The 27,432-nt window shown below is 41.5% G+C and overlaps 1 protein-coding gene across 1 annotated transcript in view; it reads left to right on the top strand.

Annotated features, from left to right (window-relative positions):
- Nucleotides 1-25,100, top strand: part of NPFFR2 (neuropeptide FF receptor 2) — an 88,779-nt gene extending 63,679 nt beyond the window's left edge. The window contains exon 3 of the mRNA XM_082253731.1: nt 24,239-25,100. Coding sequence (XP_082109857.1) covers nt 24,239-25,097 — 859 coding nt within the window. The 3' untranslated portion in view covers nt 25,098-25,100. The remainder of the gene's footprint in view (nt 1-24,238) is intronic.
- The last annotated feature ends 2,332 nt before the right edge of the window (nt 25,101-27,432 follow it).

The raw sequence follows: 27,432 nt of genomic DNA, 5'->3' as shown, positions 1-27,432 counted from the left end.
ACAGATATTTAAAAGCATGCCAACAATCAATATATTACATAAAGACCTGTGTAAACTAAGAAACCATTTAGACATGGTTGACCCCACTTTGACCGAAAAACATGTTTAACTCTGTAACTTTACAATATTAAAGAAACAGAACCTCTCTAAGACATATACATCCATTAAAAAGCACAAAAAGGCATTTGTTGCTAGCTAAAAAAAAAAAAAGGTAATATGTTTTAAAGACCTTCCCCTCAGTCATTCATCTATTTATATATGTGGTGTGGGGTGCGCTAAACAACAAATAAATAATGAATATATAACATATATCTATGTGTGAACCAAATCAACAAAAGTAAATATATATAACATATATCAATCTGTGAAGCCAATTAATAATGCAAATCAATTGGTGCATAAACATAAAAATTCATAAGTGTCCATAAATATTTTGCAGGTGAGTAGAATTGTATTCTATCCGAATAATACGTGTATCCACCACCGAGTGAAATTCATCCTTACCAAACGGAAATAAATAAGGTGCAACTATATTTTCTTGTGCTGAAAAAATATCCAATCTCCTTGTGAACAAACACCACGTGTAAATCACCAAGAATTGGCTTCACAGATTGATATATGTTATATATATTTACTTTTGTTGATTTGGTTCACACATAGATATATGTTATATATTCATTATTTATTTGTTGTTTAGCGCACCCCACACCACATATACATTTATCTATATTCAAAAGCACTGAATACCGGGAGCAGCTTCAACACACTATCAGCGCACCCATCCCCCCTTACAACATTCATCTATTTATGACTAGCTTTGCATCTTGAAAAACATAAATGTACCTTCCTATGTGTACAATGTGTTATAACATGCATTTAACAATGTGCCCTCCTGTTAAACATGGTCTTGTACATATTGCTTTACATCATGTACTGTATTTCATTTTTTTATTACAGTATATATATATATAGTGTTGAGCGAACACGGACTGTATTATTCGTGTTCGTACCGAATAATTGGATTTTTGTTACCCGAACACGAACACGGACACTTTACTGTATATTCGGGTAAAAATCCGTGTTCGGTCGTTTTATTTCCGGGTTTTGCATGCTTTGGCGCTCTTTTCATGGCGGGCTTTCAACAGCCAATCAACAATCGTTTAACTGGTGTGCCTTAAGCCATCCCAGCCATGCCTGCAAATGTCTCAGTAGCTGTGATTGGCCGTCTGAAGCATGTGACCAAGTCTTTATAAGTTCGAGGCAGCCGCAGCGGCGTCATTATGCTGCTTAGATCAGGGACAGAGCACACATCAACGTGCTGGCTGCTGATTAGGGAAAGATAGGCAGGAAAAAAACATTTGTGTCCGGATAGAATTGAGGGACAGGTCGGAGTGTTTAGGCAGGGCGAGTTGTAGGCATTTTAGGGATAGAGTCTGCTGAATTATAGGGTCAGTGTGTTCTACAAACTACAATCGATATTGCTGTGTGGGGTGGGGTCTGCACTTAGTTCTCCTGATCTACGATCTCTTCTCAATCCTGTTAGGGACAGAGTCTGCTGAATTTTAGGGAAAGTGTGTTCTACAAACTACAATCGATATTGCTGTGTGGTGTGGGATAGGAGATAGGCAGGTGTCAGTGATCCACATCCATTTTTCTGTGTGTGGGCTGCAGTGAACACAATCTTTTTGGGGTGCAGTGAACACAATGCTTTTGGAGTGCAGTGAACAAAATCTTTGGGGGGTACAGTGAACACAATCTTTGTGGGGTGCAGTGAACAAAACCTTTGTGGGGGTACAGTGAACACAATCTTTGTGGGGTGCAGTGAAGACAATCCTTGTGGGGTGCAGTGAAGACAATCCTTGTGGGGTGCAGTGAACAAAATCTTTGGGGGGTACAGTGAACACAATCTTTGTGGGGTGCAGAGAAGACAATCCTTGTGGGGTGTAGTGAACAAAATCTTTGGGGGGTACAGTGAACACAATCTTTGTGGGGTGCAGTGAACAAAACCTTTGTGGGGGTACAGTGAACAAAACCTTTGTGGGGGTACAGTGAACACAATCTTTGTGGGGTGCAGTGAAGACAATCCTTGTGGGGTGCAGTGAAGACAATCCTTGTGGGGTGCAGTGAACAAAATCTTTGTGGGGTGCAGTGAACAAAATCTTTGTGGGGTGCAGTGAAGACAATCCTTGTGGGGTGCAGTGAAGACAATCCTTGTGGGGTGCAGTGAACAAAATCTTTGGGGGGTACAGTGAACACAATCTTTGTGGGGTGCAGTGAACAAAACCTTTGTGGGGTACAGTGAACACAATCTTTGTGGGGTGCAGTGAACAAAACCTTTGTGGGGTACAGTGAACACAATCTTTGTGGGGTGCAGTGAACAAAACCTTTGTGGGGTACAGTGAACACAATCTTTGTGGGGTGCAGTGAACACAATCTTTGTGGGGTGCAGTGAACAAAACCTTTGTGGGGTACAGTGAACACAATCTTTGTGGGGTGCAGTGAACAAAACCTTTGTGGGGTACAGTGAACACAATCTTTGTGGGGTGCAGTGAAGACAATCCTTTTGGAGTGCAGTGAACAAAATCTTTGTGGGGTACAGTGAACACAATCTTTGTGGGGTGCAGTGAACAAAATCTTTGTGGGGTACAGTGAACACAATCTTTGTGGGGTGCAGTGAAGACAATCCTTGTGGGGTGCAGTGAAGACAATCCTTGTGGGGTGCAGTGAACAAAATCTTTGGGGGGTACAGTGAACACAATCTTTGTGGGGTGCAGTGAACAAAACCTTTGTGGGGTACAGTGAACACAATCTTTGTGGGTGCAGTGAAGACAATCCTTTTGGAGTGCAGTGAACAAAATCTTTGTGGGGTACAGTGAACACAATCTTTGTGGGGTGCAGTGAACAAAATCTTTGTGGGGTACAGTGAACACAATCTTTGTGGGGTGCAGTGAAGACAATCCTTGTGGGGTGCAGTGAAGACAATCCTTGTGGGGTGCAGTGAACAAAATCTTTGGGGGGTACAGTGAACACAATCTTTGTGGGGTGCAGTGAACAAAACCTTTGTGGGGTACAGTGAACACAATCTTTGTGGGGTGCAGTGAACAAAACCTTTGTGGGGTACAGTGAACACAATCTTTGTGGGGTGCAGTGAAGACAATCCTTTTGGAGTGCAGTGAACACAATCTTTGTGGGGTACAGTGAACACAATCTTTGTGGGGTGCAGTGAACAAAACCTTTGTGGGGTACAGTGAACACAATCTTTGTGGGGTGCAGTGAACACAATCTTTGTGGGGTGCAGTGAACAAAACCTTTGTGGGGTACAGTGAACACAATCTTTGTGGGGTGCAGAGAAGACAATCCTTTTGGGGTGCAGTGAACACAATCTTTGTGGGGTACAGTGAACACAATCTTTGTGGGGTGCAGTGAACAAAACCTTTGTGGGGTACAGTGAACACAATCTTTGTGGGGTGCAGTGAACAAAACCTTTGTGGGGTACAGTGAACACAATCTTTGTGGGGTACAGTGAACACAATCTTTGTGGGGTACAGTGAACACAATCTCATACTTCTGAAGCTTTGAGGGTGCTGCCTGTTCTATACTCCTCCTCCTCCTCCTCCTCATCCATCCTTTTAGGTGTACAAACAATAGTAATTGGGGCCTAGTGTGCTTCTGTACGTGTGAAAAACATACACTTTTTTTGATCATATTTCCTATTCCGTTATTCAATAAAAACCTTTGGGGCTCAATTAAATTGCGGAATAGTCTGTGTCGGTACGTGTGAGATCCACCTTTCCAAGTTTTTGGGGTTCATCTCATACTTCTGAAGCTTTGAGGGTGCTGCCTGTTCTATACTCCTCCTCCTCCTCTTCCTCATCCATCCTTTTAGGTGTACAAGCAATAGTAATTGGGGCCTAGTGTGCTTCTGTACGTGTGAAAAACATACACTTTTTTTTGATCATATTTCCTATTCCGCTATTCAATAAAAACCTTTGGGGCTCAATTAAATTGCGGAATAGTCTGTGTCGGTACGTGTGAGATCCACCTTTCCAAGTTTTTGGGGTTCATCTCATACTTCTGAAGCTTTGAGGGTGCTGCCTGTTCTATACTCCTCCTCCTCCTCTTCCTCATCCATCCTTTTAGGTGTACAAACAATAGTAATTGGGGCCTAGTGTGCTTCTGTACGTGTGAAAAACATACACTTTTTTTTTATCATATTTCCTATTCCGCTATTCAATAAAAACCTTTGGGGCTCAATTTAAATTGCGGAATAGTCTGTGTCGGTACATGTGAGATCCACCTTTCCAAGTTTTTGGGGTTCATCTCATACTTCTGAAGATTTGAGGGTGCTGCCTGTTCCATACTCCTCTTCCTCATCCTCCCTTTAGGGTAGGAAAAAATTTAAATGGGCCTAGTCTGTGTTTGTACGTGTGAGATACAGTTTTTTATCCTATTCCGCTATTCAATACACACCCTTTTGGTGTAAAAAACATTAAATTGCGGCATAGTTTGCATATTTGACATTTGCATATATTGTGCCTTGTTGCGCTGTTTTGAGTACTCCACCAACATGGCCAGTGGCAATGACGCCGTTCTCAGCTTAACTATCCCACTTCTATGCCTCCTTGAAAAAACAATTCGGGCGATGATGGAAGAGGATGTGGCACAGGATGAGGAGGAGGAGGATGAAGAGGTAACATTTCAAAGGCTTTCAGGGCAGTCATTCACAAGGGGCTCCGAGGGTGGGTTCCTTCACACACAAACGCCAGGGACACAATTGTCCAGCAGGGGCACAGTTCTGGAGGATGAGGAGGATGAGGAAGAGGAGGAGCTGGAGGAGGAGATGAAACCATGTTCACAGCAGGGTGGCACCCAGGCCAGCTCATGGCCATCATGGCTGGGGGGATACAGAGGACACGGACGATACACCTCCCACAGAGGACAGCCTTTCGTCGCCTCTGGGCAGCCTGGCACACATGAGCGATTACATGCTGCAGTGTCTCCACAACGACCGCCGAGTTGCCCACATTCTAACTTGTGCTGATTACTGGGTGGCCACGCTGCTGGATCCCCGTTACAAGGACAACGTACCGTCCTTAATTCACTCACTGGAGCGCGATCGCAAGATGCGCGAGTACAAGCGCACGCTGGTAGACGCGATGCTGCTGGCATTCCCATCTGACAGCGGGGCCACAGTGGAAGCACAAGGCAGAGGAGGAGGAGGAGGAGGTCGCCAACTCAACCAGGGCACCGCCAGCACCTCAGAAGGCAGGGTTAGCATGGCCGAAATGTGGAAAAGCTTTGTCAGCACGCCACAACAAACAGCAGCACCAGCAGCTCATATGGAACGTCTTAGCAGGAGGCAGCATTTTACCAACATGGTGGAGCAGTATGTGTGCACACGCCTACATGTAGTGAATGAGGGGTCTGCCCCCTTCAACTTCTGGGTCTCCAAATTGGGCACATGGCCTGAGCTTGCCCTTTACGCCTTGGAGGTGCTGGCGTGCCCTGCAGCCAGTGTATTATCTGAACGGGTATTTAGCACGGCTGGGGGTGTTATAACAGACAAGCGCAGCCGCCTGTCCAGAGACAATGTGGACAAGCTCACGTTCATTAAAATGAACCAGGCATGGATCCCACGGGACTTTTCCGTACCTTGTGCAGAATAGCAATGGATACCGACCTTACCCAGCCATTGTTCCATTTTTGCTCTTTCTCACTCTTTTGGGGTGTACCCTCATTTAAAATTTGTGAAAAGAAGCAGTGTTGGCTACCTCGTCCTCCTCCTCAGGGCCAGATTAACGTAGGGGCTATTGGAGCTGCAGCTCCATGCAGGCCCCTACCTTTTATATAGGCCCCGGGTTGGCCATATTCACTGTGACCACTCTTCTGTCACTTGTAAACACAGAAGTCTGGCTTCTATGCTCGCTTCCCCAGGCAGCACCCTCAGAACCTCCCCACACAGCGCGAAGGCCAGACAAGGAGGGACAGTTGCCGATGCATGGATGTGTTTATGGGCTTCAGAGACAGCATCCCATGTTGAATTAGGCATGCATGGCTGCACCCTTCCTCCTCTGGGTGCATGCCAAGGCACGGCCCTTAAGGCCCTTCAAAATCCTCAGCACCAAGACCATGATGCTCTTAATCCGGCCCTGGTCCTCCTCCACCGCCGCTTCCACCTACACCGCCCATAGGTGTGCGCAGCCTATTGCATTAGGGTGTGCACCCCAAAGTTGAAATACACATGCATGTGTTTGCCTACATGTACATGGCCCCGATACATTACTCTCCCTGCTGGCAAAGAGAAATAGAGCAGAGCAGGTGCGAGGGAGATCTTTCCCATCTCCTCACTGGCAAACAGAGCGATAATGCTATGTGCCCTAGGTGATTAGGGTGTGCCCAGGTACACCAGGCACACCCTGTGCGCACGCCTATGACACCGCCACATCCACCACCACCTCAACCTCCCTCCTACTCCATATGGGCCTCGTCCTTCAGAGATGAAGAACATTGTTTTATTTTTCTGTTTTTTTTTTGTTGTTTTAAGTTATTTCCCTATCCACATTTGTTTGCAGAGCACTTGCCATGCTCTTAACTACGTTTTGCTGCCATTTGCAGCACTCTAGCCCTTTCCATTGGTGTTTTAGAGCCATTTTAGTGCCTTAAAGTTCGGGTCCCCATTGACTTCAATGGGGTTCGGTGTCCGGGAAAAGTTCGGTAAAAGTCCGGGACACGGACCCGGACTTTTTTTAAAGTTCGGCCGAACCCGTCGAACACGGACATCTAGGTGTCCGCTCAACCCTATATATATATATATATATATATACTGTATATATACTGTATATATATTTTTTTTTTTATTTAGAGACAGATCACATATCTGTCATTTTTTTTAATAATTTTTATTGAGTTTTAAGTACATAACAAATAATAAATGTAAACAAGTGAAAAGGGTTTAAATACCAGCGCTATGGAGTTTTCAGTACTTTTTGGACTAAAAAAATGGTGGTGTAAGCTGCCCCCAACCTACCACTGAGGTAGTAGAATGGTAAAAGGTGCAAGTGATGTTGGGACCGGTGCTACCACATAAATATTGTGTCTGTGCAATTCCATACACTGTATAATTCATATAAAAACATATAAAAGTGCATATAGTGCTTAAACCAAAGTGCTGCGTGCTGTAAACCTTTTATATATTCGCATGGGCTGTGCTCAGTGTACCATATAAACACATGTATACATATAAAGTGCTGAGTGCTATTGATAACCACGTGTGTGATTGCGTGCTAAACAAAGTTTGGCGCCAGTGGGTGTACCACCAATTGCACCGTTGCTTACCGCACTCTTAGGATGGTGGCTCAGCACTCCCTGGTCACTAGAACAGAAAACAAGCCTCCATTGCGTAGTATATCCTTGTTAGGGTAAAACAACGTAGCATCCACTCACATTTAGGGAGTTCACTATCAGCTTGAGGTGTTCGCCGGGTCGCTTCCGCGTTCCACCAGCTCAAACCACCGTTCCCGGAAGTGACGTACTGACGTACGCAAACCACGCCCTACGCGTTTCGTCATACGACGTCATCTGGAGCGTCCAGATGACGTCGTATGACGAAACGCGTAGGGCGTGGTTTGCGTACGTCAGCACGTCACTTCCGGGAACGGTGGTTTGAGCTGGTGGAACGCGGAAGCGACCCGGCGAACACCTCAAGCTGATAGTGAACTCCCTAAATGTGAGTGGATGCTACGTTGTTTTACCCTAACAAGGATATACTACGCAATGGAGGCTTGTTTTCTGTTCTAGTGACCAGGGAGTGCTGAGCCACCATCCTAAGAGTGCGGTAAGCAACGGTGCAATTGGTGGTACACCCACTGGCGCCAAACTTTGTTTAGCACGCAATCACACACGTGGTTATCAATAGCACTCAGCACTTTATATGTACACATGTGTTTATATGGTACACTGAGCACAGCCCATGCGAATATATAAAAGGTTTACAGCACGCAGCACTTTGGTTTAAGCACTATATGCACTTTTATATGTTTTTATATGAATTATATAGTGTATGGAATTGCACAGACACAATATTTATGTGGTAGCGCCGGTCCCAACATCACTTGCACCTTTTACAAATGTAAACAAGTATCTTCTCGATACTGCATGGTACATGGCAAACACAGTTATCAGATATGGGTAAGGCTTTGTTCACATGTAGGCGTTTTGGGGTGTTTTTGGGGAGTTTTTCTGCTCTAGGATCAGCTCTCAAAACGCCCAACAAGACAAATCCTGTTCATTTCAATGGCCCCTGTTCACATCTGAGCATTTTGACGCTGTGAGCAAAACGCCCAACGCTCAAAAAAGTACATGAGCTTCTTTTTGGGCAGATTACAGGCGTTTCCATTGGTCTCTATTCAATCTAAAAATGCCTGCACAAAAAACGCCTGCAAAAACGCCCATAAAAACACCTGAAAAAACTCCCATAAAAACGCCTGTAATAGCAATGCCAAGATGTGAACGTAGCCTCAAGGTTACATCAAACTTAGTGATATCAGAACATAAACAACAACATGAAGCATAAGCAGTAAGGTTGAGTCAAGTGGTAGACCAAAAGTCCCAGAATTTATTAAATTCCCTAAGACGCGCCTTATTAATCGCCAAAGATTTTTCAAACTGAAAGTTCATACGCAATAGTACAACTACTTCGGACAGGTTGGGTGTGTCTGGGGTTCTCCATTTCCTCAGAATAGGTGTCCTGGTTGCTAGTAGGACATGCGATGTCCAAGATTTATATTGTGGGGGGGGGGTCATTCCATACCCAAGTGCAGAACAGCTAGGGCTGGGTTGGGTTTAAGTATACACCTGGTGTGTTTTGCAATGAAACTAAACACCTGATTCCATAGGCTAGTGAGGGATGGGCAGGCCCACATAACATGTAACAATGTTTCAACATTAGAGCTGCATTTCTGCCATTTTATCAGTGGTGGATCAGCAGTGGTAGCTGGGACTGTTGCAGAGCAAAACATGGTGACATGAGTTGAACTGACATTAGGTGACAGGTCTACTCGTTCAATTAGCACCATTAAATACAGATATTTTGGTTTTACAGTTGTTGCACCCTCCTAGGTAGATGCTAGAAAAGAGAGTAAAGTTTTGGGTCTTTCTATAAATCACAACGTGGTGTATGTGGATAAATAAAAGTGTCTGTGCTGGTGTCAGTAGACACAATGAATAAAACTATCATATAAAACAGGAATAAATTGGTAAGATCAACATATATAAAAAATACTATATCACAGTGGTATAAAAAGTGCAATCAAGTCATATATATATAAAAAACACAATAAAATCGTATATATAAAAAACAATAAAATAATATAAAGTGACAAGTGATGAATTATGCTAAATAATGTGCAAAAAGTAACAGTGTAGAATGTACAGAGAAATTGCAATACGTGCAATTTTGTGCAAAATAATGTATGATCACTAATTGAAGAGATATATATATATATATATATATAGTCCTATTAGCGAAAAATAATTACAAATCAGAGAATAAAAGTGCAAATAGTGCAATAATGTGCAAAAAGACAATAAATATTAAAGTGACTGGTTAAAAATTAATAAATCCTAATAACCAGTAGAAGTGTTCAGAAATAGTCCAAAGTCAAAAGAAAGATCCAGAGAAAATCAGTGTACGAATAAAAACGATCGGTGAATAGATGCAAATAAGATTGCAGGTGACCCCGTGGTGGGCAACTGGTGAGGTGAGGGATAATCCCACTAGTAAATAACCTACTAACCAGATGTTCCCACCCCACACAGGGGTATAGGGCAGGTATTAGGGTATGGATGGAACTCCTTCCCTTCGCTCCTAACTTCTTGGTGGATCGGGGGGATATTAGAAGCCGTCCCTGGGGGTCCCGGATGTCACCGGAGGAAAACCGGATCCTTAGGTCCTCTCCAATAGGGATGGTGGTAAATCCGAAATTTCGTAGGTAAAGGCTGGCCACTCAACAGTGGAATATACAGGGCAAAGAAAAATGCTCGATAGTGTGATACCGTATGACTAATTTTATTATTTAGTACATAAAAGCTGGGTACTCACAGTGTAACAGATAAAAAACAGCGTGGAAGTAGCGTCTCGGAACGCACTGCGTTCCACCAGATAGTCGGAACCGGAAATGATGCAACGGCGCTGTATGCTTTTCGTCATCTGACGTCCTCTGCAGCGTGCAGAGGACGTCAGATGACAAAACGCGGACAAAACGTTGTTTTTTATCTGTTACACTGTGAGTACCCAGCTTTTATGTACTAAATAATAAAATTAGTCATACGGTATCACACTATCGAGCATTTTTCTTTGCCCTGTATATTCCACTGTTGAGTGGCCAGCCTTTACCTACGAAATTTCGGATTTACCACCATCCCTATTGGAGAGGACCTAAGGATCCGGTTTTCCTCCGGTGACATCCGGGACCCCCAGGGACGGCTTCTAATATTCCCCCGATCCACCAAGAAGTTAGGAGCGAAGGGAAGGAGTTCCATCCATACCCTAATACCCGCCCTATACCCCTGTGTGGGGTGGGAACATCTGGTTAGTAGGTTATTTACTAGTGGGATTACCCCTCACCTCGCCAGTTGCCCACCACGGGGTCACCTGCAATCTTATTTGCATCTATTCACCGATCGTTTTTATTCGTACACTGATTCTCTCTGGATCTTTCTTTTGGATTTGGACTATTTCTGAACACTTATACTGGTTATTAGGATTTATTAATTTTTAACCAGTCACTTTAATATTTATTGTCTTTTTGCACATTATTGCACTATTTGCACTTTTATTCTCTGATTTGTAATTATTTTTCGCTAATAGGACCATATATATATATATATATATATATATATATATATATATATATATATATATATATATATATATATATATATATATCTTCAATTAGTGATCATTCATTATTTTGCACAAAATTGCACGTATTGCAATTTCTCTGTACTTTCTACACTGTTACTTTTTGCACATGATCTAGCATCATTCATCACTTGTCACTTTATATTGTTTTATTGTTTTTTATATATACGATTTGATTGTGTTTTTTATATATATATGACTTGATTGCACTTTTTATACCACTGTGATATAATATTTATTTTTTATATATGTTGATCTTACCAATTTATTCCTGTTTTATATGATAGTTTTATTTATTGTGTCTACTGACACCAGCACAGACACTTTTATTTATCCACGTACACCACTTTGTGATTTATATAATATTCTAGTAACGGCAGCGCCAATTACCCAATTCTCCACATACCTTTAGTACAGTCTTTCGATTGTAGTTTAGGGTAGGCTGCAGCCTAACTACTTCTGATATATATCCGTTGGATATCCATAAGCGCGGAACCCACCCTCCCTTTCATTTTGGGTCTTTCTGCCTACCAGAGAGCAGGATCTGTTAGTAAGGTCTGTTCATGATGCTCAGGTGCAGCTCAGCTTGTCTGAAGTGTTTCACACTGGTCCAATAGGGAGGCATATTGGACAGTGAGAGGAAACCTGACAAATGAGTGCACAGGTATATACTACAGCCCTGGTGATTGGCAGAGGAAAAGTGCCTCGGTGCATGCTGGATTACTGTATAAATGCCAAGAGCACATGTGCCCAGGGTCTTTCAGCTGGAAAGCAGGGTCCCGGAGGTAGGGGGGCAGGTCCTCTGAAAAAGCTGTCATGCTGCCTCAGATTGTTGACCTGAAAGCCTGAGAGTCAAAGAGAAGCTGCCAAGATGTCCTGCAGAACTGACTAGAAGAGAGACACTGGAGAGGATCTGATTCTGCCTACAGTGAGTACAGATCTGTGTCGTAGGGCCTGTCCTGTGAGGGTCACCCCTTCTGCTAGAAGAGTCAGTGGATGGGTGTCAGTCAAGGGAATGCTAGAGAGTGTCCTGAAAATAATGTAGTTGCATTAAGTCTGCTACTAGAGAGAGCAAGAAGACTTAATTCTTCCCTACAAGTGGCAGTATGGTAAAGCAGTGTGTCTGCTTCCACAAATAACCTGGTGAGGCCAAGTGAGAGTTGTCTTTATCTACTGTGAATAGTTCAAGTTGGAGTATCCCACTATTCCCTTCTCCCATCCAAGTTCCACAATAAATATAAAACCAAATCCCCTGAACTGTTTATTGAGTAACGAGCAACTGGGAGTAAGGATGTATGTGTGAAAAAATCCCCTAGTGACTGAAGGTAATCAGAGTGAGACCCAAAAAGTCATCACACAGCAAGCCCTTCCGGGACAGTGCTACGCACATTTTAACTTTGTAAACATACATTTACAGGCCAACTCCATAAACTTGAAAATGCTCCTTTGCAGCTGGGATGTGCCCACACTGCATTGCTGTATTTTTTTGTTTAGGTCCAGGGGACATGGAAAAGATTTACTTACCTTATCCTCTGTTCCTCAGTGCTGCTAGACTGGTTCTTGCAGTTTCTTTTAGGGGACTGATATCATCAAGACTGATACAGTGTCCACAGCTCTGCATTAAACATGATGACAATGAGGGGTAGTCACCGCCAGTGCATGGGTGAGCACCATCTGCCGGGGGAGCAGAGGAGTATTTAAGTAAAAGTGCTTTAACTGTTCCTTAGAATATATAAGCAGAATTATCAGATATCCCAGAGTTGGGCTTTAATTCCTTTTTAACCTCTTGAAGACCAGGCCTATTCTGACATTTTTTTTTTTACATGTAAAATCTGTATTTTTTTGCTAGTAAGTTACTAAATATGAAAGTAACACCCAAACATTATATATTTTTCTTAGCAGAAGCCCTAGAGAATAAAATGGTTGTTGTTGTAATTTTTTATTTCACATGGTATTTGTGCAGCGTTTTTTCAATTACAATTTTTTGGGAAAAAATACACTTTAAAGAATTGTAATGCAAAAAATACAATATATAACCCAATGGTAAAATATAAAAGATGTCCCCCTGAGCAAATAAATACCTAACATGTCATGCTTTAACCACTTAAGCCCCGGAAGATTTTACCGACCTTCCTGACCAGGCCCTATTTTGCGATTTGGCACTGCGTGACTTTAATGGACAATTGCGCGGTTGTGCGACACTGTACCCAAATGAAATTAATGTCCTTTTTCTCCCACAAACAGAGCTTTCTTTTGGTGGTATTTGATCACCTGTGCGATTTTTACTTTTTGCGCTATAAACAAAAAAATAGCGTCAATTTTGAAAAAATAACAATATTTTTCACATTTTTTATATGAAATTCCCCCAAAAAAATGTAAAAATCAAACATTTTAACATTTTAGGCCAATTTTCTGCTACATATTTTTGGTAAAACAAATGGCAATAAGCGTATTTTGATTGGTTTGCGCAAAAGTTATTGCGTTTACTAACTAAGGGAAAGATTTTTGTCATTTTTATTGTTTTTTTTTTTTGTAACGAGTACTGGCGGCGATCTGTGATTTTTTTTTTTTTTGCGGGACTGCGACATTGCGGCGGACAGATCGGACCCTTGACTGTTATTTTTGACACTTTTGGGGGTACCAGTGACATTATTACAGTAATTAGTGCTTTACATATGCACTGTTACTGTAAAAATTACACTGGCAGGCAAGGGGTTAACTTTATTGGAGAGGCAGGGGTTAAATGTGTCCCTAGGGGCGTGCTTCTAACTGTAAAGGGGCATGGCTTTTCATGTAACCACAGAGACATAGGATCTTACATAGCAGGACCGTATGGTCTCTGCAGTTACACCAGGGAGAATGACAGGCGGCTTTGTTTACATCAGCCGACTGCCTTTCTCCTTCTGCAGCGGACAATCGCGGGTGGCCGGCGGACATCGGAGCCACCGGTCACTCGAACGGGGAACACAGTGAACGAGCGGGGGTGGGAGCGCGCCTCCGGCAGCGCGCGCTTGCCCCCTATTGGCTCGCGGGCCAGTGACGTACCCCTACGTCACTTTGCCCAGGAGGGGCTGACCACCGCCGTAAATAGTCGTGCGGTGGTCGGCAAGTGGTTAAAATTGCTTACGTTTGTGGAATGGTGACAAACTATGATACTTAAAAATCTACATAGACAACACTTTAAAAACCTGTACAGGTTACTAGTTTAGAGTTACAAAGGAGATCCAGCACTATAATTATTGCTCTTGCTAAAACATTTGCAGTGATACCTCACATGTGTGGTGCAAACACAGTTTACATATGCATACACTACATTCGTATGCATTCGCCTGAGCACGTAGGGACGAGTGAGCTTTTAAAAAAAAAAAAAGTTTTTTTTATTATTTGTTTTATTATTTTTTTTTCTTTTTACACTGTCCCTTTATATAATATATCCCAGCTCTCTCCTCTACCTGTACGTGATTTGCTGGCAAGTACTTAAGGAATACACTACTGCAATAAATTGTGTTTTTATCCACCTATTGTTCATCTTTAAAGTTCACCTTTTCCACAAGAATCAAAGGGCCCCAGTAGATAAAAATACATGCTGCTTTGTAAAATTATCATTATTTTTAGAGTTAGGCCGAACACCCTCCGGTTCCATTCGCGCCAGAACTCTCGAACATTGCAAAAGTTTGGACCTGAATCACAAAACCAATTAAAGTCTATAGGACCTGAACTTGAAAAATAAAAAATGCCCATTTTGAAGGCATATATGCAAGCTATAAGGCCTCATGCACACAAGACATTTTTACAGCTGCTGTTTTTGGCATCAGACATTTTTTTCTACAGCCAATAAATACGCCAGCATGTTATCCTATGTGTCCATGCACACATTGGATGTTTTCATCAGTTTTTGGTAGGGGCGTTTTCTGGCTGTAAAAAACCCCAAAAACTAGTGGGTTTTAACCTCCCTGGCGGTGATCCCGAGCGTGACTCAGGGTTGATTTTTTCTATCAGGAGCGGTAACCCCGAGTCACGCTCGGGGTGGATGGGCAGAGAGCGCAGCGGTGTTCTCTTACCTTATCCTGGCGATCCAGCGATGATCTCTCATTGCTGTGACCGCCAGCCGAGAGTCCCGACGCTCCTCCGTCCTCCGTCGGTGTGATGACTTCCTAGTTCCGTTCCCTGCAGCAGCAATGCTGCATGGGAGCGGAACTAGGGAGGGAAATGAAAAAAAAAAACAAAAAACGTTGCACGAAACACAAACACATTTTATCATTTTATATATATATATATATATATATATATATATATGTATATATGTGTATATATGTATATATATATATATATGCACACACACACACACGATATATATAATTATATTATTGATTCAATTATAATTTATGCGTTATATATATATACATATATATACACATATATATATATATATATATATATATGTGTATATATATATACACACACACACATATATATATATAATATATAATGCATGAATTATAATCTAATCAATAATATAATTTTATTTTATATATTATATATTAAATAATACAATTATATTATTGATTTGATTATAATTCATGCGTTTGTGTTTTGTGTTTCAAATTTATCACATCTGGGATGTCTACTAGACTCTTGTTTTGGTCAGGTTTAAGTCAGTAATTACTAAGAATTGTAGGCCTATAATACATAACGCCAAATTTCCATGAAAAGAATTGTACCGCTTTTGGTATGTAATTCCTGACAGAATCATACCGCCAGGGAGGTTAAGTGGCATTTTTCAGCTGTAAAATGCTCTAACATCGATAAATGCCAATAAATGCTGATAAACACCAAAAAAAAAACACTGCTAACTGGTGCTTTTTGATGTTTTTGATTCTATTGCTTTTTTTAAGCCTGGGTTCTGTTTAAAGGTGTCATTCATGGAACATAGCCTGGGTTCACACTGGTGCATGCTGAACACAGCATGTGATTTACACCAAAAACACACCACATTCCTGTGCATATCACATGTGATGTCTGTGCGATGCGATTTAAGCCATATATTTTGCATGGCTCAAATTGCATCACATTTGCACCAAAATGCTGTAGGACCCGTTTTTCTCCACACCTAATTGCTCCTGAACAATGCAGTTCTCTCTCCTCTAGTGCTCTCTCTGCTCTGAAAATGGTGACTAAACAATAGCAAAGGCTGTGCAGAGATGCAATGTGGGAAAGTGGGAGTTACTAAAATAGCAGAGAGGTGTCTTTTTAAGCTAAAAATGCAAAAAAACGCTAACGCCAAAAAAAGCTAAAAAATGCTAAGAAACGCCAATGCAAAAAAGCTGAAAAGCGTACTACATTGTTACTGGCATTTTTTTACTGTCCAGTGTGCATGAGGCCTAAAAAGGATATGGGGTCCCGGGTACTGCTCTGGGGGACATGTATCAATGCAAACGTTTTTAAAAAGATTGCTTTTGAAGGAGCAGTGATTTTAATGATACTTAAAGTGAAACAACAAAAATGAAAAATGAATTAAATAATGAATTAACCACTTAAGGACCAGGCCTATTTCTTACAAGTTAAAATCAGTATTTTTTGCTACAAAATTACTTGGAACCCCCAAACATTATACTTTTTTTTTAGCAGAGACCCTAGAGAAGAAAATGGAGATTGTTGCAATACTTTATGTCACACCATATTTGCGCAGCAAATATCTTACAAACACAATTTTGTGGGAAAAAAATTAAAAATTTAGTTAAAAAAGTTAGCCCAATTTTTTAGTATATAGATACCCAACATATCATGCTTCAAAATTGCATATGCTCGTGGAATGGCGACAAACATTGGTACCTAAAAATCTCCATGGGCAACGCTTTAGAAATTTCTACAGGTTACCAGTTTATGACTCAATAGGATTTTTATTGAAATTTTCAATTAAAGGATGCAACATAGTGAGTACAACAGTGTATATGAAGCAAAGTGAGATATGGTACACGGTAACAATCATAAGATTCACAGGTTACCCGTTTAGAGCTACAGAGGGGATCTAGGGCTAGCATTTTTTCTCTCGGTCCAACGATCATGGCGATACCTCACGTGTGGTTTGAACACCGTTTACATATATTGGCGTGACTTGCGTATGTGTTCGCTTCTGCGAGCGAGCTCCGGGGGATGCGGCACTTTATATTTTTTAAATGTATTTTACCTTTTATTTTTTATTTTTACACTGTCCTTTTTGATTACTTGTATTCCTATTACAAGTAATGTAAACATCCCTTGTAACAGAAATAAACAGGACAGGTCCTCTTTAATGTGAAATCTGGGGTCAAAAAGACCTCAGAACTCACATCTACCCTTAAAAGCAAAAAAAAAAAAATGTATTTTCAGCAAGAAAAAAAATGGGCCCTTTAAGGCCGTTGGGCGGAAGCGACGTATGACGTTGCTCTGGTCCTGCAAGGCTATGGAAGAGTCGAGTGGGGGGGCCAACTTCCTGCATGGGACTGCAATGGACCGAATCATATTCCCCACTACCGACGGCTCTGGTAAGCATGGAAAATGACCGGGAGGGGGGGCACCTCTCCCGCCGCTTATAAAAGTAATCCCACCGCAAATTCTGCTGCTGGGACTACTTTTATGTGAAAGAGGACCGCCGACCCTGTAAGGAAATACCAGCTATCTGCTGCCATAACACCGGTATTTAATGTCAAAGTACCGATGTAAAACTGCGGCGGGTGGTCCAGGAGTGGTAATATATAGTGCCTGGGGGCCCCCTTAGTCTGCCTGTAAAGTGGCACATTTGCACTGTGTATAGAAACTGCTGCAGCAAAACTGACATATATATATATATATATATAAAATAAATTTAAATTGATTTTCGTGGCTGTCAAGCTTTCAAACCATTGCAGAAAACACAAAAATGTGAAAAAAAACAGCGTACCAGGTCTTTATCCGAGCTTGCAGCCTGGCAAGCCAGGAAAAGTGAAGGGGGGGCACCAAGCATCCCTCCTTCCTGAACCATACCAGGTCACATGCCCTCAACATGGGGGCATGTTGACAGCCCCCCACCACAAAGTACCTTGTCCCCATGTTGATGGGGATGAGGGGCTCTTTGCCACAACCCTGGGCGGTGGTTGTGGAGGTCTGCGGGCAGAGGGCTTATCCAAATCTGGAAGCCCCCTTTAACCACTTGCCGACTGCCTAACGCCGATCTACGTCGGCAGTCAGCCCCTCACAGGCAAAGTGACGTAGGGCTACGTCACTAGCTTGTGAGGGTCTAGGGAGCGAGCGCGCGCCCCCGGAGGCGCGCTCCCGCGTGGTCACGGACCCCCCCGCGCGTGTGACCGGCGGACCTGATGTCCACCGGTCACTCGGCGATCGGCGGGGGAGAGGGAGAATGTCAGGCAGCTTGTGTAAACAAGCTGCCTGTCATTCTCCTTGCTGTTAGGATACTGATCACTCGGATCTAGTATGTAGATCCGTTGATCAGTGTCCATACAGCTCAAGCCCCAGCCAATCACAGTAGAAAGCACGCCCCTAGGGATACACACAGCCCCTCCCTCCCAAATAAAGTTAACCCCTTCACTACCAGTGTATTTTTACAGTAACAGTGCATATATATAGCACTGATTACTGTAGAAATGTCACTGGTAACCCCAAAAGTGTCAAAAATGTCAGTCAAGGGTCCGATCTGTCCGCCCCAATGTCGCAGTACCGCAAAAAAAATCGCAGATCGCCGCCATTACACGTTAAAAAAAAAAACAACAAAAATGACAGAAATCTTTCCCTTTGTTAGTAAACGCGATAACTTTTGCGCAAACCAATCAAAATACGCTTTTTGCGATTTTTTTTACCAAACATAGGTAGCATAAAACAAATTGGCCGAAAAAGTAAAAAAATTTTGATTTTTAAATTTTTTTTTGGGGAATTTCATATAAAAAAATGTGAAAAATATTGCTATTTTTGCAAAATTGACGCTCTTTTTTTGTTTATAGCGCGTGATCAAAAAATCGCACAGGTGATCAAATACCACCAAAAGAAAGCTCTGTTTGTGGGAAAAAAAGGACGCCAAATTCGTTTAGGTACAGTGTCGCACGACCGCGCAATTGTCCGTTAAAGTCACGCAGTGCCGAATCGCAAAATACCCCCTGGTCAGAATGGGGGTAAAATCTTCCGGGGCTTAAGTGGTTAACAAAGGGGCTCCAGATCCCACCCCACTATGTGAATGATATTAGGGTACATTGTACCCCTACTCATTCACCCCAAAAAGTTTCACAAAAAAAATAAACACAATTGTTTTCGACAATTCCTTTAAAAAAAAAAATTCCCCTGATGTAGATCCATTGTCAATGACGCCCGCCGCACCACTAGACACAAAAAAGAAGCCCTGCAGGCGACGAAGGTTACCAATGTCTGCCTGCTCCATCGTGTGACAGTTCTTAAATAGGTAAGGGGCGGGGCCACCTGGTGATGTCACCTGGTGGCACTGTCCCTTTGTGATGAAACTGACCTAGTATGCACCAGTCGGTGACGTCACATCAATGTTTTTCCAGAAAAGGTGAACTTAGCCTTTAATAATGAAAAAATATTCTGTAAAACATATTCAAATTTGTTAACTAATGATGTGATCCTGAATTTCATATGTGACATTTTTATGTAATTTATTTTTCACCTGTAGCTCTGTTAAACCTTTTAATGAAAGCATTTACTCTCACATGCTGCTGAACGTAGAAAAATACTGTTATTCTTATACCTTTGACATTAGTTCTGCGTGTCTGAAAAATAACTCTATTGATCATGATGATAACTCAATAAATCAGATTCTTCTGTCTTCATTCCTTCATACAGTGCTAGAAGAAAGATCTGACTGGCTGCTTATCTGAGAAATACATAGTTTCAAATTACCTAAACTGAACTATTCTGAAATAGTGTATTCCATAGAATATTGTAACTCTATGGAATATTAGAGGTCAGAAACCATGCATTTGCAGTGTCATTTATTGTAGAGTGGGATCTTGGCTTTACCAGTGTTCATAAAAATCCATGTGATTTTTTTATGCTTTCTAAAAGCATTCATTTTAGCCAATTGAGAGTTTACATGCAGAGTATAAATCCAGACAGACTATGCTGAATCCTGTGATCTCTCCCTGTCTGTCACTGAGAAGATCCGTCTGCTTTGTTTACATAAGCAGGAGGGTCTTCTCACACTTTCCCCGATGATCGGGGAAGGGAGGTGGCGATCCCCACCTCTCCTCCTCCGGCCAGACTCTCGCTGTGTCCAAAAACAGCACGCCGCTGAGACCACTAGGAGTCCAGGGACGTAGCTCTACGTCGCTGGACCCAGGGGAGCCGCACTGCCGCAGTAGGATTACTGTGAGCAGTCGGCAAGTGGTTAAATACAGATATCTGTAGAAGAGCCAATAGAGGGAACTCTCAGTGTCTTAGTGCAACTACTTAGGTGGTCTCTTAAAAAAAAAAAAAACCCACACAATGAGTACATTAATACATTTCTTATTTATGGGAAGAAGCAAAAAAAGCTGTCTAAAATGGAGCAAATATGGCTCCATTTCCAAACATAAATGTATATTTTAATCTATCTATCTATCTATCTATCTATCTATCTATCTATCTATCTATCTATCTATCTATCTATCTATCTATCTATCTATCTATCTATCTATCTATCTATCTATCTATCTATCTATCTATCTATCTATCTATCTATCTATCTATCTATCTATCTATCTATCTATCTATCTATCTATCTATCTATCTATCTATCTATCTATCTATCTATCTATCTATCTATCTATCTATCTATCTACAGTATTTCACAAAACTGAGTACACCCCTCACATTTTTGTATATATTTTATTATATCTTTTCATGTGACAACACTGAAGAAATTACACTTTGCTACAATGTAAAGTAGTGAGTGTACAGCTTGTATAACAGTGTAATGTTGCTGTCCCCTCAAAAAACCTCAACACACAGTCATTGTTGTCTAAACTGCTGGTAACAAAAGTGAGTACACCCCTAAGTGGAAATGTCCAAATTGGGCCCAAAGTGTCAATATTTTGTGTGGCCACCATTATTTAACAGCACTGCCTTAACCCTGTTGGGCATGGAGTTCTCCAGAGCTTCACAGGTTGCCACTGGAGTCCTCTTCCACTCCTCCATGATGATATCACTGAGCTGGTGAATGTTAGAGACCTTAGGCTCCTCCACCTTCCATTTGGGGATGCCCCACAGATGCCCAATAGGGTTTAGGTCTGGAGACACGCTTGGCCAGTCCATCACCTTTACCCTCAGCTTCTTTAGCGAAGTGGTCTTCTTGGAAGCGTGTTTGGGGTCGTTAACATGTTGGAATACTGCCCTGCAGCCCAGTCTCCCAAGGGAGGGGATCATGCTCTGCTTCAGTATGTCACAGTACATGTTGGCACATGTTCCCTCAATGAACTGTAGCTCTCCAGTCCCGACAGCACTCATGCAGCCCCAGATCATGACACTCCCACCACCATGCTTGACTGTAAGCAAGACACACTTATCTTTGTACTCCTCACCTGGTAATATAGTATATTTTATTTCACTTGAAAGACCTTACATTAAACATCGCTCATTACCAAGACCTAATAAAACATAAAGCAGACATCAGGTTTTGTAGGCTTTTTGTTTGTAAATGGAAAGGGAAAAATCTGCGGGGTGGGGAATAGAGATGTACCGAACTGTTCGCCGGCGGACAGTTCCCGGCGAACTTCGCATGTTCGCATTCCCCTCGGCGGGCGAACATATGCGATGTTCGGTCCGCCTCCTATACATCATCATTGAGGCAAACTTTGACCCTGAACCACACAGTCAGCAGACACATTCCAGGCCAATCAGCATACCTCCCTCCCAGACCCTCCCACCTCCTATAAATAAGCAAGGGCAGCATCCATCTTAGATCATTTCTGAAGCAGTGTGTTAGTGCGAGCAGGGAGAGTGCTGCTGCTGCTGCTTCTGTTAATAGCTAGGGACAGTTGTTAGTCAGTGTTCCCGGTCTTGTTAGTCAGTGTTCTTGGTACACTCCTGCTGCAAGGACAGCACCCCAAAAAGCCCTTCCTAGGGCTGGTATTTGAGTTTTTTTTGGATATATATATATCTATTGTCCCCAAAAAGCCCTGTTTAGGGCTGGTATTTGTGTAATTTTTTTTTGTTCTGTGATATATATATATATATATATATATATATATATATATATATATATTGTCCCCAAAAGACCTTTTTAGGGCTGGTATTTGAGTATTTTATATACATATATATATATATATATATATATATATATATATATATATCTATTGTGCACTGCAGTTGCCTGCCCGCTGTGTGTGAGAGGCCACAGACCCACCACAGACTGTATTGTGTGCACACCACACTCATTTCGGGTGGCAAAGGCACAGTACCTTGCATTTTAAAAAATATTTTTTTTTTCCTCTGTCATAATTGCAGTGAGTGCTGTGTCAGGTCCACAGAGTGTACTGTACCCACTGCAGTGCCCACCACTGATATATATACGGTGGCACAGCATCTTGTTGCAAATTGAAAAAAAAAAATATTTTTTATTATTGCAGTTGCCTGGGCTGATATATACGGTGGCACAGCAGCTTGAAAATTAAAAATATATATATTTTTATTATAATTGCAGTTGCCTGGGTGCCAGTGACTGTCAGGTCCACAGAGTGTACTGTGCCCACTGCAGTGCCACTGCCCACCCACCACTGATATATACGGTGGCAGGCATGACTTTTTTTGGATTAGTGTCTGGGGGGGGGGTCTAAAAAGCGTACCTGTGAAGTTTCAGCTCTGTAGCATGTCCAGAACCAGAAAAAAAAGATCATATAGGTGTAAAAGGGGTTCCCACCATCCCTGCTCTACTGAAAAATTATCTTTTTTTCTGGTTCTGGACATGCTACAGAGCCGAAACTTCACAGGTACACTTTTTAGACCCCCTAGACACTAAATCACACAAAAAAAGTTCTTAAAAATTGTCATTTTTGATAGAGAGCCAATTATTGGAAAAATTAAAAAAATAAAAATAAAAAATTCTTTGGATTTAGTGTCTGGGGGGTCTAAAAAGTGTCCAAAGAAATTTTTTTTTTTTAATTTTTCCAATAATTGGCTCTCTATCAAAAAGGACAATTTTTAAGAACTTTTTTTGTGCGATTTAGTGTCTGGGGGGTCTAAAAAGTGTACCTGTGAAGTTTCAGCTCTGTAGCATGTCCAGAACCAGAAAAAAAATTAGAATTAGGGTTAGGGCTAGGGTTAGGGCTAGGGTTAGGGCTAGGGTTAGGGTTATTTTTAGTGCTTAGGGTTAGACTGTTAGGGTTAGAGGTGTAGGGGTAACTCTAACCCTAAGTATCTCACCGTAACCCTAACCCTAGCCCCTAACACTAAACCTAACCCTAACCCTAACCCTTAAAACCCAGTTCCTGTCCCATTTTGGTCGGTTCTGGTCTGTTTGCGGTTGTTTGCGGTGCGTTAAACGGGGAGTTTGGTCTGTGAAGCGGGCGTAACCCTTACACTACCTGATCGATACAACATCATACCTGATCGTATACACACACTGGATGTTTTAAAGCACGTTATTCCAAACAATTTAGGAATGTTAGGTGATTTATTCCCTTTATGGATTAAAACCCGACTCAACTACGTAATTTTCCATGGGAGTTTTGCCATGGATCCCCCTCCGGCATGCCACAGTCCAGGTGTTAGTCCCCTTGAAACAACTTTTCCATCACTATTGTGGCCAGAAAGAGTCCCTGTGGGTTTTAAAATTCGCCTGCCTATTGAAGTCTATGGCGGTTCGTCCGGTTCGCGAACATTTGCCGATGTTCGCGTTCGCCGTTTGCGAACATTAAATTTTATGTTCGCGACATCACTAGTGGGGAATAGTGTCACTAAAGCATTCGTGTGGGTGAGCCAAGTACTCTGTATCCCATGTTTTGTTATCTCAGTTTGGCAGTTAAACAGAGAACATCCATCATGTAGCCATCATAAATAGCTGGATATGCACTCTTAGTTGATTTGCTATGAACTTGTTTGTAGAACTTCTCAGGCTGCACAAAGTTTTCTCTTTTTACAGCAAGAGCTGTCTTAGTTCTTTTAAAATTAATTAGTGTGAGAGTACCCTGAGGAATAAATTATTACGATGATATAAGTATACTTTGTGTAAGAAAATGAAGTGTTTTTAAGCTGTTCAGTTTCATTAATCTAATTACCTCTAGCTAATAAAATGCTTATATTTCAGTTGAAATACTCTAACTTTGCAATGCCTTTCTGCTTTGATATTTGTCATTGCAGGTTTCGCTGCATCGTTTATCCCTTCAAGCAGAAGCTGACCATCTCTACTGCTGTTGTCATTATCGCAGTCATATGGGTTTTGGCCATCGCTATTATGTGTCCATCTGCAGTTATGTCACATGTCAAGGAAGATAAACACTTCCGAGTTGTCCTAGGTAACAGCAATCAAACCACTCCTATTTATTGGTGCCGTGAGGATTGGCCTAACCCACACATGAGAAAGATATATACCACTGTACTTTTTTCCAATATCTACCTTGCTCCTCTCTCCCTGATCGTTATTATGTATGCCAGGATAGGAATTACTTTATTTAAGAGTGAACTGAATGTTGATAGTAAGAATCACCAACAGCAAAGGCACGCTGTTTCCCGAAGGAAGCAAAAAGTTATTAAAATGCTGATTATTATTGCTTTGCTATTCATTTTATCTTGGCTACCGTTGTGGACACTGATGATGCTGTCAGACTACGCCAACTTGAGTGAGCACCAGTACCAAATTATCAATATTTACATTTACCCTTTTGCACACTGGTTGGCATTTTTTAATAGCAGCATCAACCCAATCATTTATGGTTTCTTTAATGAGAACTTTCGCCGCGGGTTCCAAGCTGCCTTCAAACTTCAACTATGTTCAGAAGAGCTGGAGAGGAGAACCATGTACTCACATCGGGCACAAGGCAATGCAATTTTACCAGCCACATCACAAAATGCTGGGCGTCAAGGCTCAGCTTTTGAAAAGCAGAGCAGTGATGAAAAGGAATCTGACAAACGAAGGCCCCTAACAAGTGACCAGGATTTAATCATGGAGGATTTGGAGAAGATGTCAAATAATAATGGGATCCAGAAAGACATGGTTTAAAAAATAAAACATTAACACTTTAATGCATGTGTTCCATTTGGTAAAAAAAAAAAAAAAAAAAAAAAAACATTTTTAATTACCACCATATTTGCTATGACAAACAAGTAACAATCACAAACATAGCCACATTGACATTATTCCATTGACTAGTGCCATACTTTTTGTAAACAGCTTTGTACAGCCATTACATTGAATTCCTGTATATAATGTCAGTTTTTATGTATTGCAACAACAGTTTTGAAGCACTTGTAAATAAAGCTATTGCTTCTTTTTTTGTGAAGGTCAGAAATTTGTACATTACATAGGATAAGTAAATACTTGCACAAAGACATAAAATGTAATTTATTTTCAGAAAGTTGGCTCCTCTCAATGTACCATTCTAAATCGGTGCCCTGAACCCATTGTGTGTTTCCTGGGTGGCATGTAAAAATGCCATACATGTCAGAAAAACAGCTATTAATACAGATGGAAAGGCATCTAAAAACAATTGGCTTGCTATCATGGATGATTTTGGCTGTGAAGATAATTGATGAAAAACCGATTGCTTCATAAAAGTAAACTGATTTTTTTTTGTCAAAGTAAAAAAATACTTAAAGTATAACGCCACTTTTGTTGTGAAAAAAACATTCCCTACTGGGTAATCTATGTACGTTACAAGGATTTTAACGAACTTTGTTGCAGATTCCTACCTTTTCCTATTCCAAAGAAACCCCTGTGTGTTTGTTTGTGTCCACATGGTAAGTGAAACTAATGGGAGTGGTTTCATAATTGTCAACCAGCTGCTGCACTTGCAAGGTCTCTAAAGAGGAAAATTGCAGGGTCTGCATACTTTTAGACAGGCTTTCCTATTGGGAGTATCTCACTAAAAATGACATTTTTGTTGCAGGGGATGCCTGAAACTCGACTTGTATCTTAGTGCATAGTTCTGGGAAAATCAGTAAGCCAATCACACATTTAGGAAATTATGTTTCTGGGGGAGCGTTCTGTATACATTCTGTGTACAGAACACCTCCAGGTAGCCATGTTGCATTGCATTTTACAGAAAATTACAGAGTTGCAGATTGAAAAGGAAAGGTCTTTTTTAATAACATTTAATATGACTTGAGTCGCAGTTGTATATGCTATATTATTCTTTTCTTTTTTTGATATTTTGTTTTCTCATGAAAGTGGAGTTACCCTTTAACAGGTGATGTAGAACCAGCTATAATCCTGTCATTAATAGTCTTGGTGTATCTTGATGTATCTAATTAAAGTGAAACTTAATTCAGAAAATTAAACCCTGTTAGATCACTTCCGGCTTTCCCCTTTTTTAGGCATAGTTATGGAACACATAAAGATACGTGCCTATACTGTTTAAAATTCAGTAATACTCTGTCTCAACCTGCTATGCACATGCTCAGTTGCTCTCTATTTTTAGGCATTTTTAGGCACTGCTGAGTTTGTAGAGGCCGATCTGCTGACAGCCTTAAAGCAGAATTAAACCCTCCTATCCTTTTCCTTTACAGCCAAGGAAGCTCCTTCTTTTTGATCTGCAACTGTCATAGTGCTGCGCATGTGATCAGTTATGACACCAGCCATTGGATGTTTGACAGTTTGGTTGAGGACACAAGCAAATGTTACAGTTAGCTATTCCAGAAATGTAACAGTTTTTTTTAAACTGTTAAATCTACGAGTTTAGTTATGCTTTAAATTGGATTACTGGCCTTTCAGCAGCTTACAAGTAAAATTGAATGTTGGCTGCTTTAGACACATTTTTCAGGCTTTTTTGTTTTTAAAGGATAAGTTCACCTTTATGAGCATGTTACATGTTACACCCATACTGAGGGTGCAACAGGTAACATGCTCCAAGTGACCTAACTCCCGCCGCCAGCACTCCCCTCTTTGTTACAGCGGGCAGGATCTCATCTCCCTGCACCCACTGTCACAATTTGAAAGCACATGGCTGTGTCATTCATTCACAGTTTCCTGTTATTATGGATGGGTGAACGGTTTTGCCTGAGCATGAGTTCAGGCTCAACATTTGCCTGTTTGGCCATTCGTTTAACAACCCAAATTTGCAGGATGTTCGCCCCGTAGAACACCCTGCAATGCACTGAGCACTGCACAGTTTATTCTGCACCCTGATTGGACAAAGCCAACCCCAAAGACCCTTGTCCCAATGTTGATAAGGACAAGGGCCTTTTCCTGACAACCCTGGGCTGTGGTTGTTGGGCTCTGTGGGCAGTTGGCTTATTGGAATCTGGATGCCCCCTTTAACAAGGTGCTCCCAGATTCATGCCCCCCATTAAAATGGGTATTGGGCACATAGTACCCCTACTTATTCACCAGAAAAGTG

The sequence above is a fragment of the Pelophylax lessonae genome, assembly GCF_965119305.1.
Source record: "Pelophylax lessonae genome assembly, chromosome: 1".
Lineage (NCBI taxonomy): Eukaryota > Metazoa > Chordata > Amphibia > Anura > Ranidae > Pelophylax > Pelophylax lessonae.
Note: the sequence above shows the minus strand (reverse complement) of the source record. Positions and strands in the feature narration are given on the sequence as shown.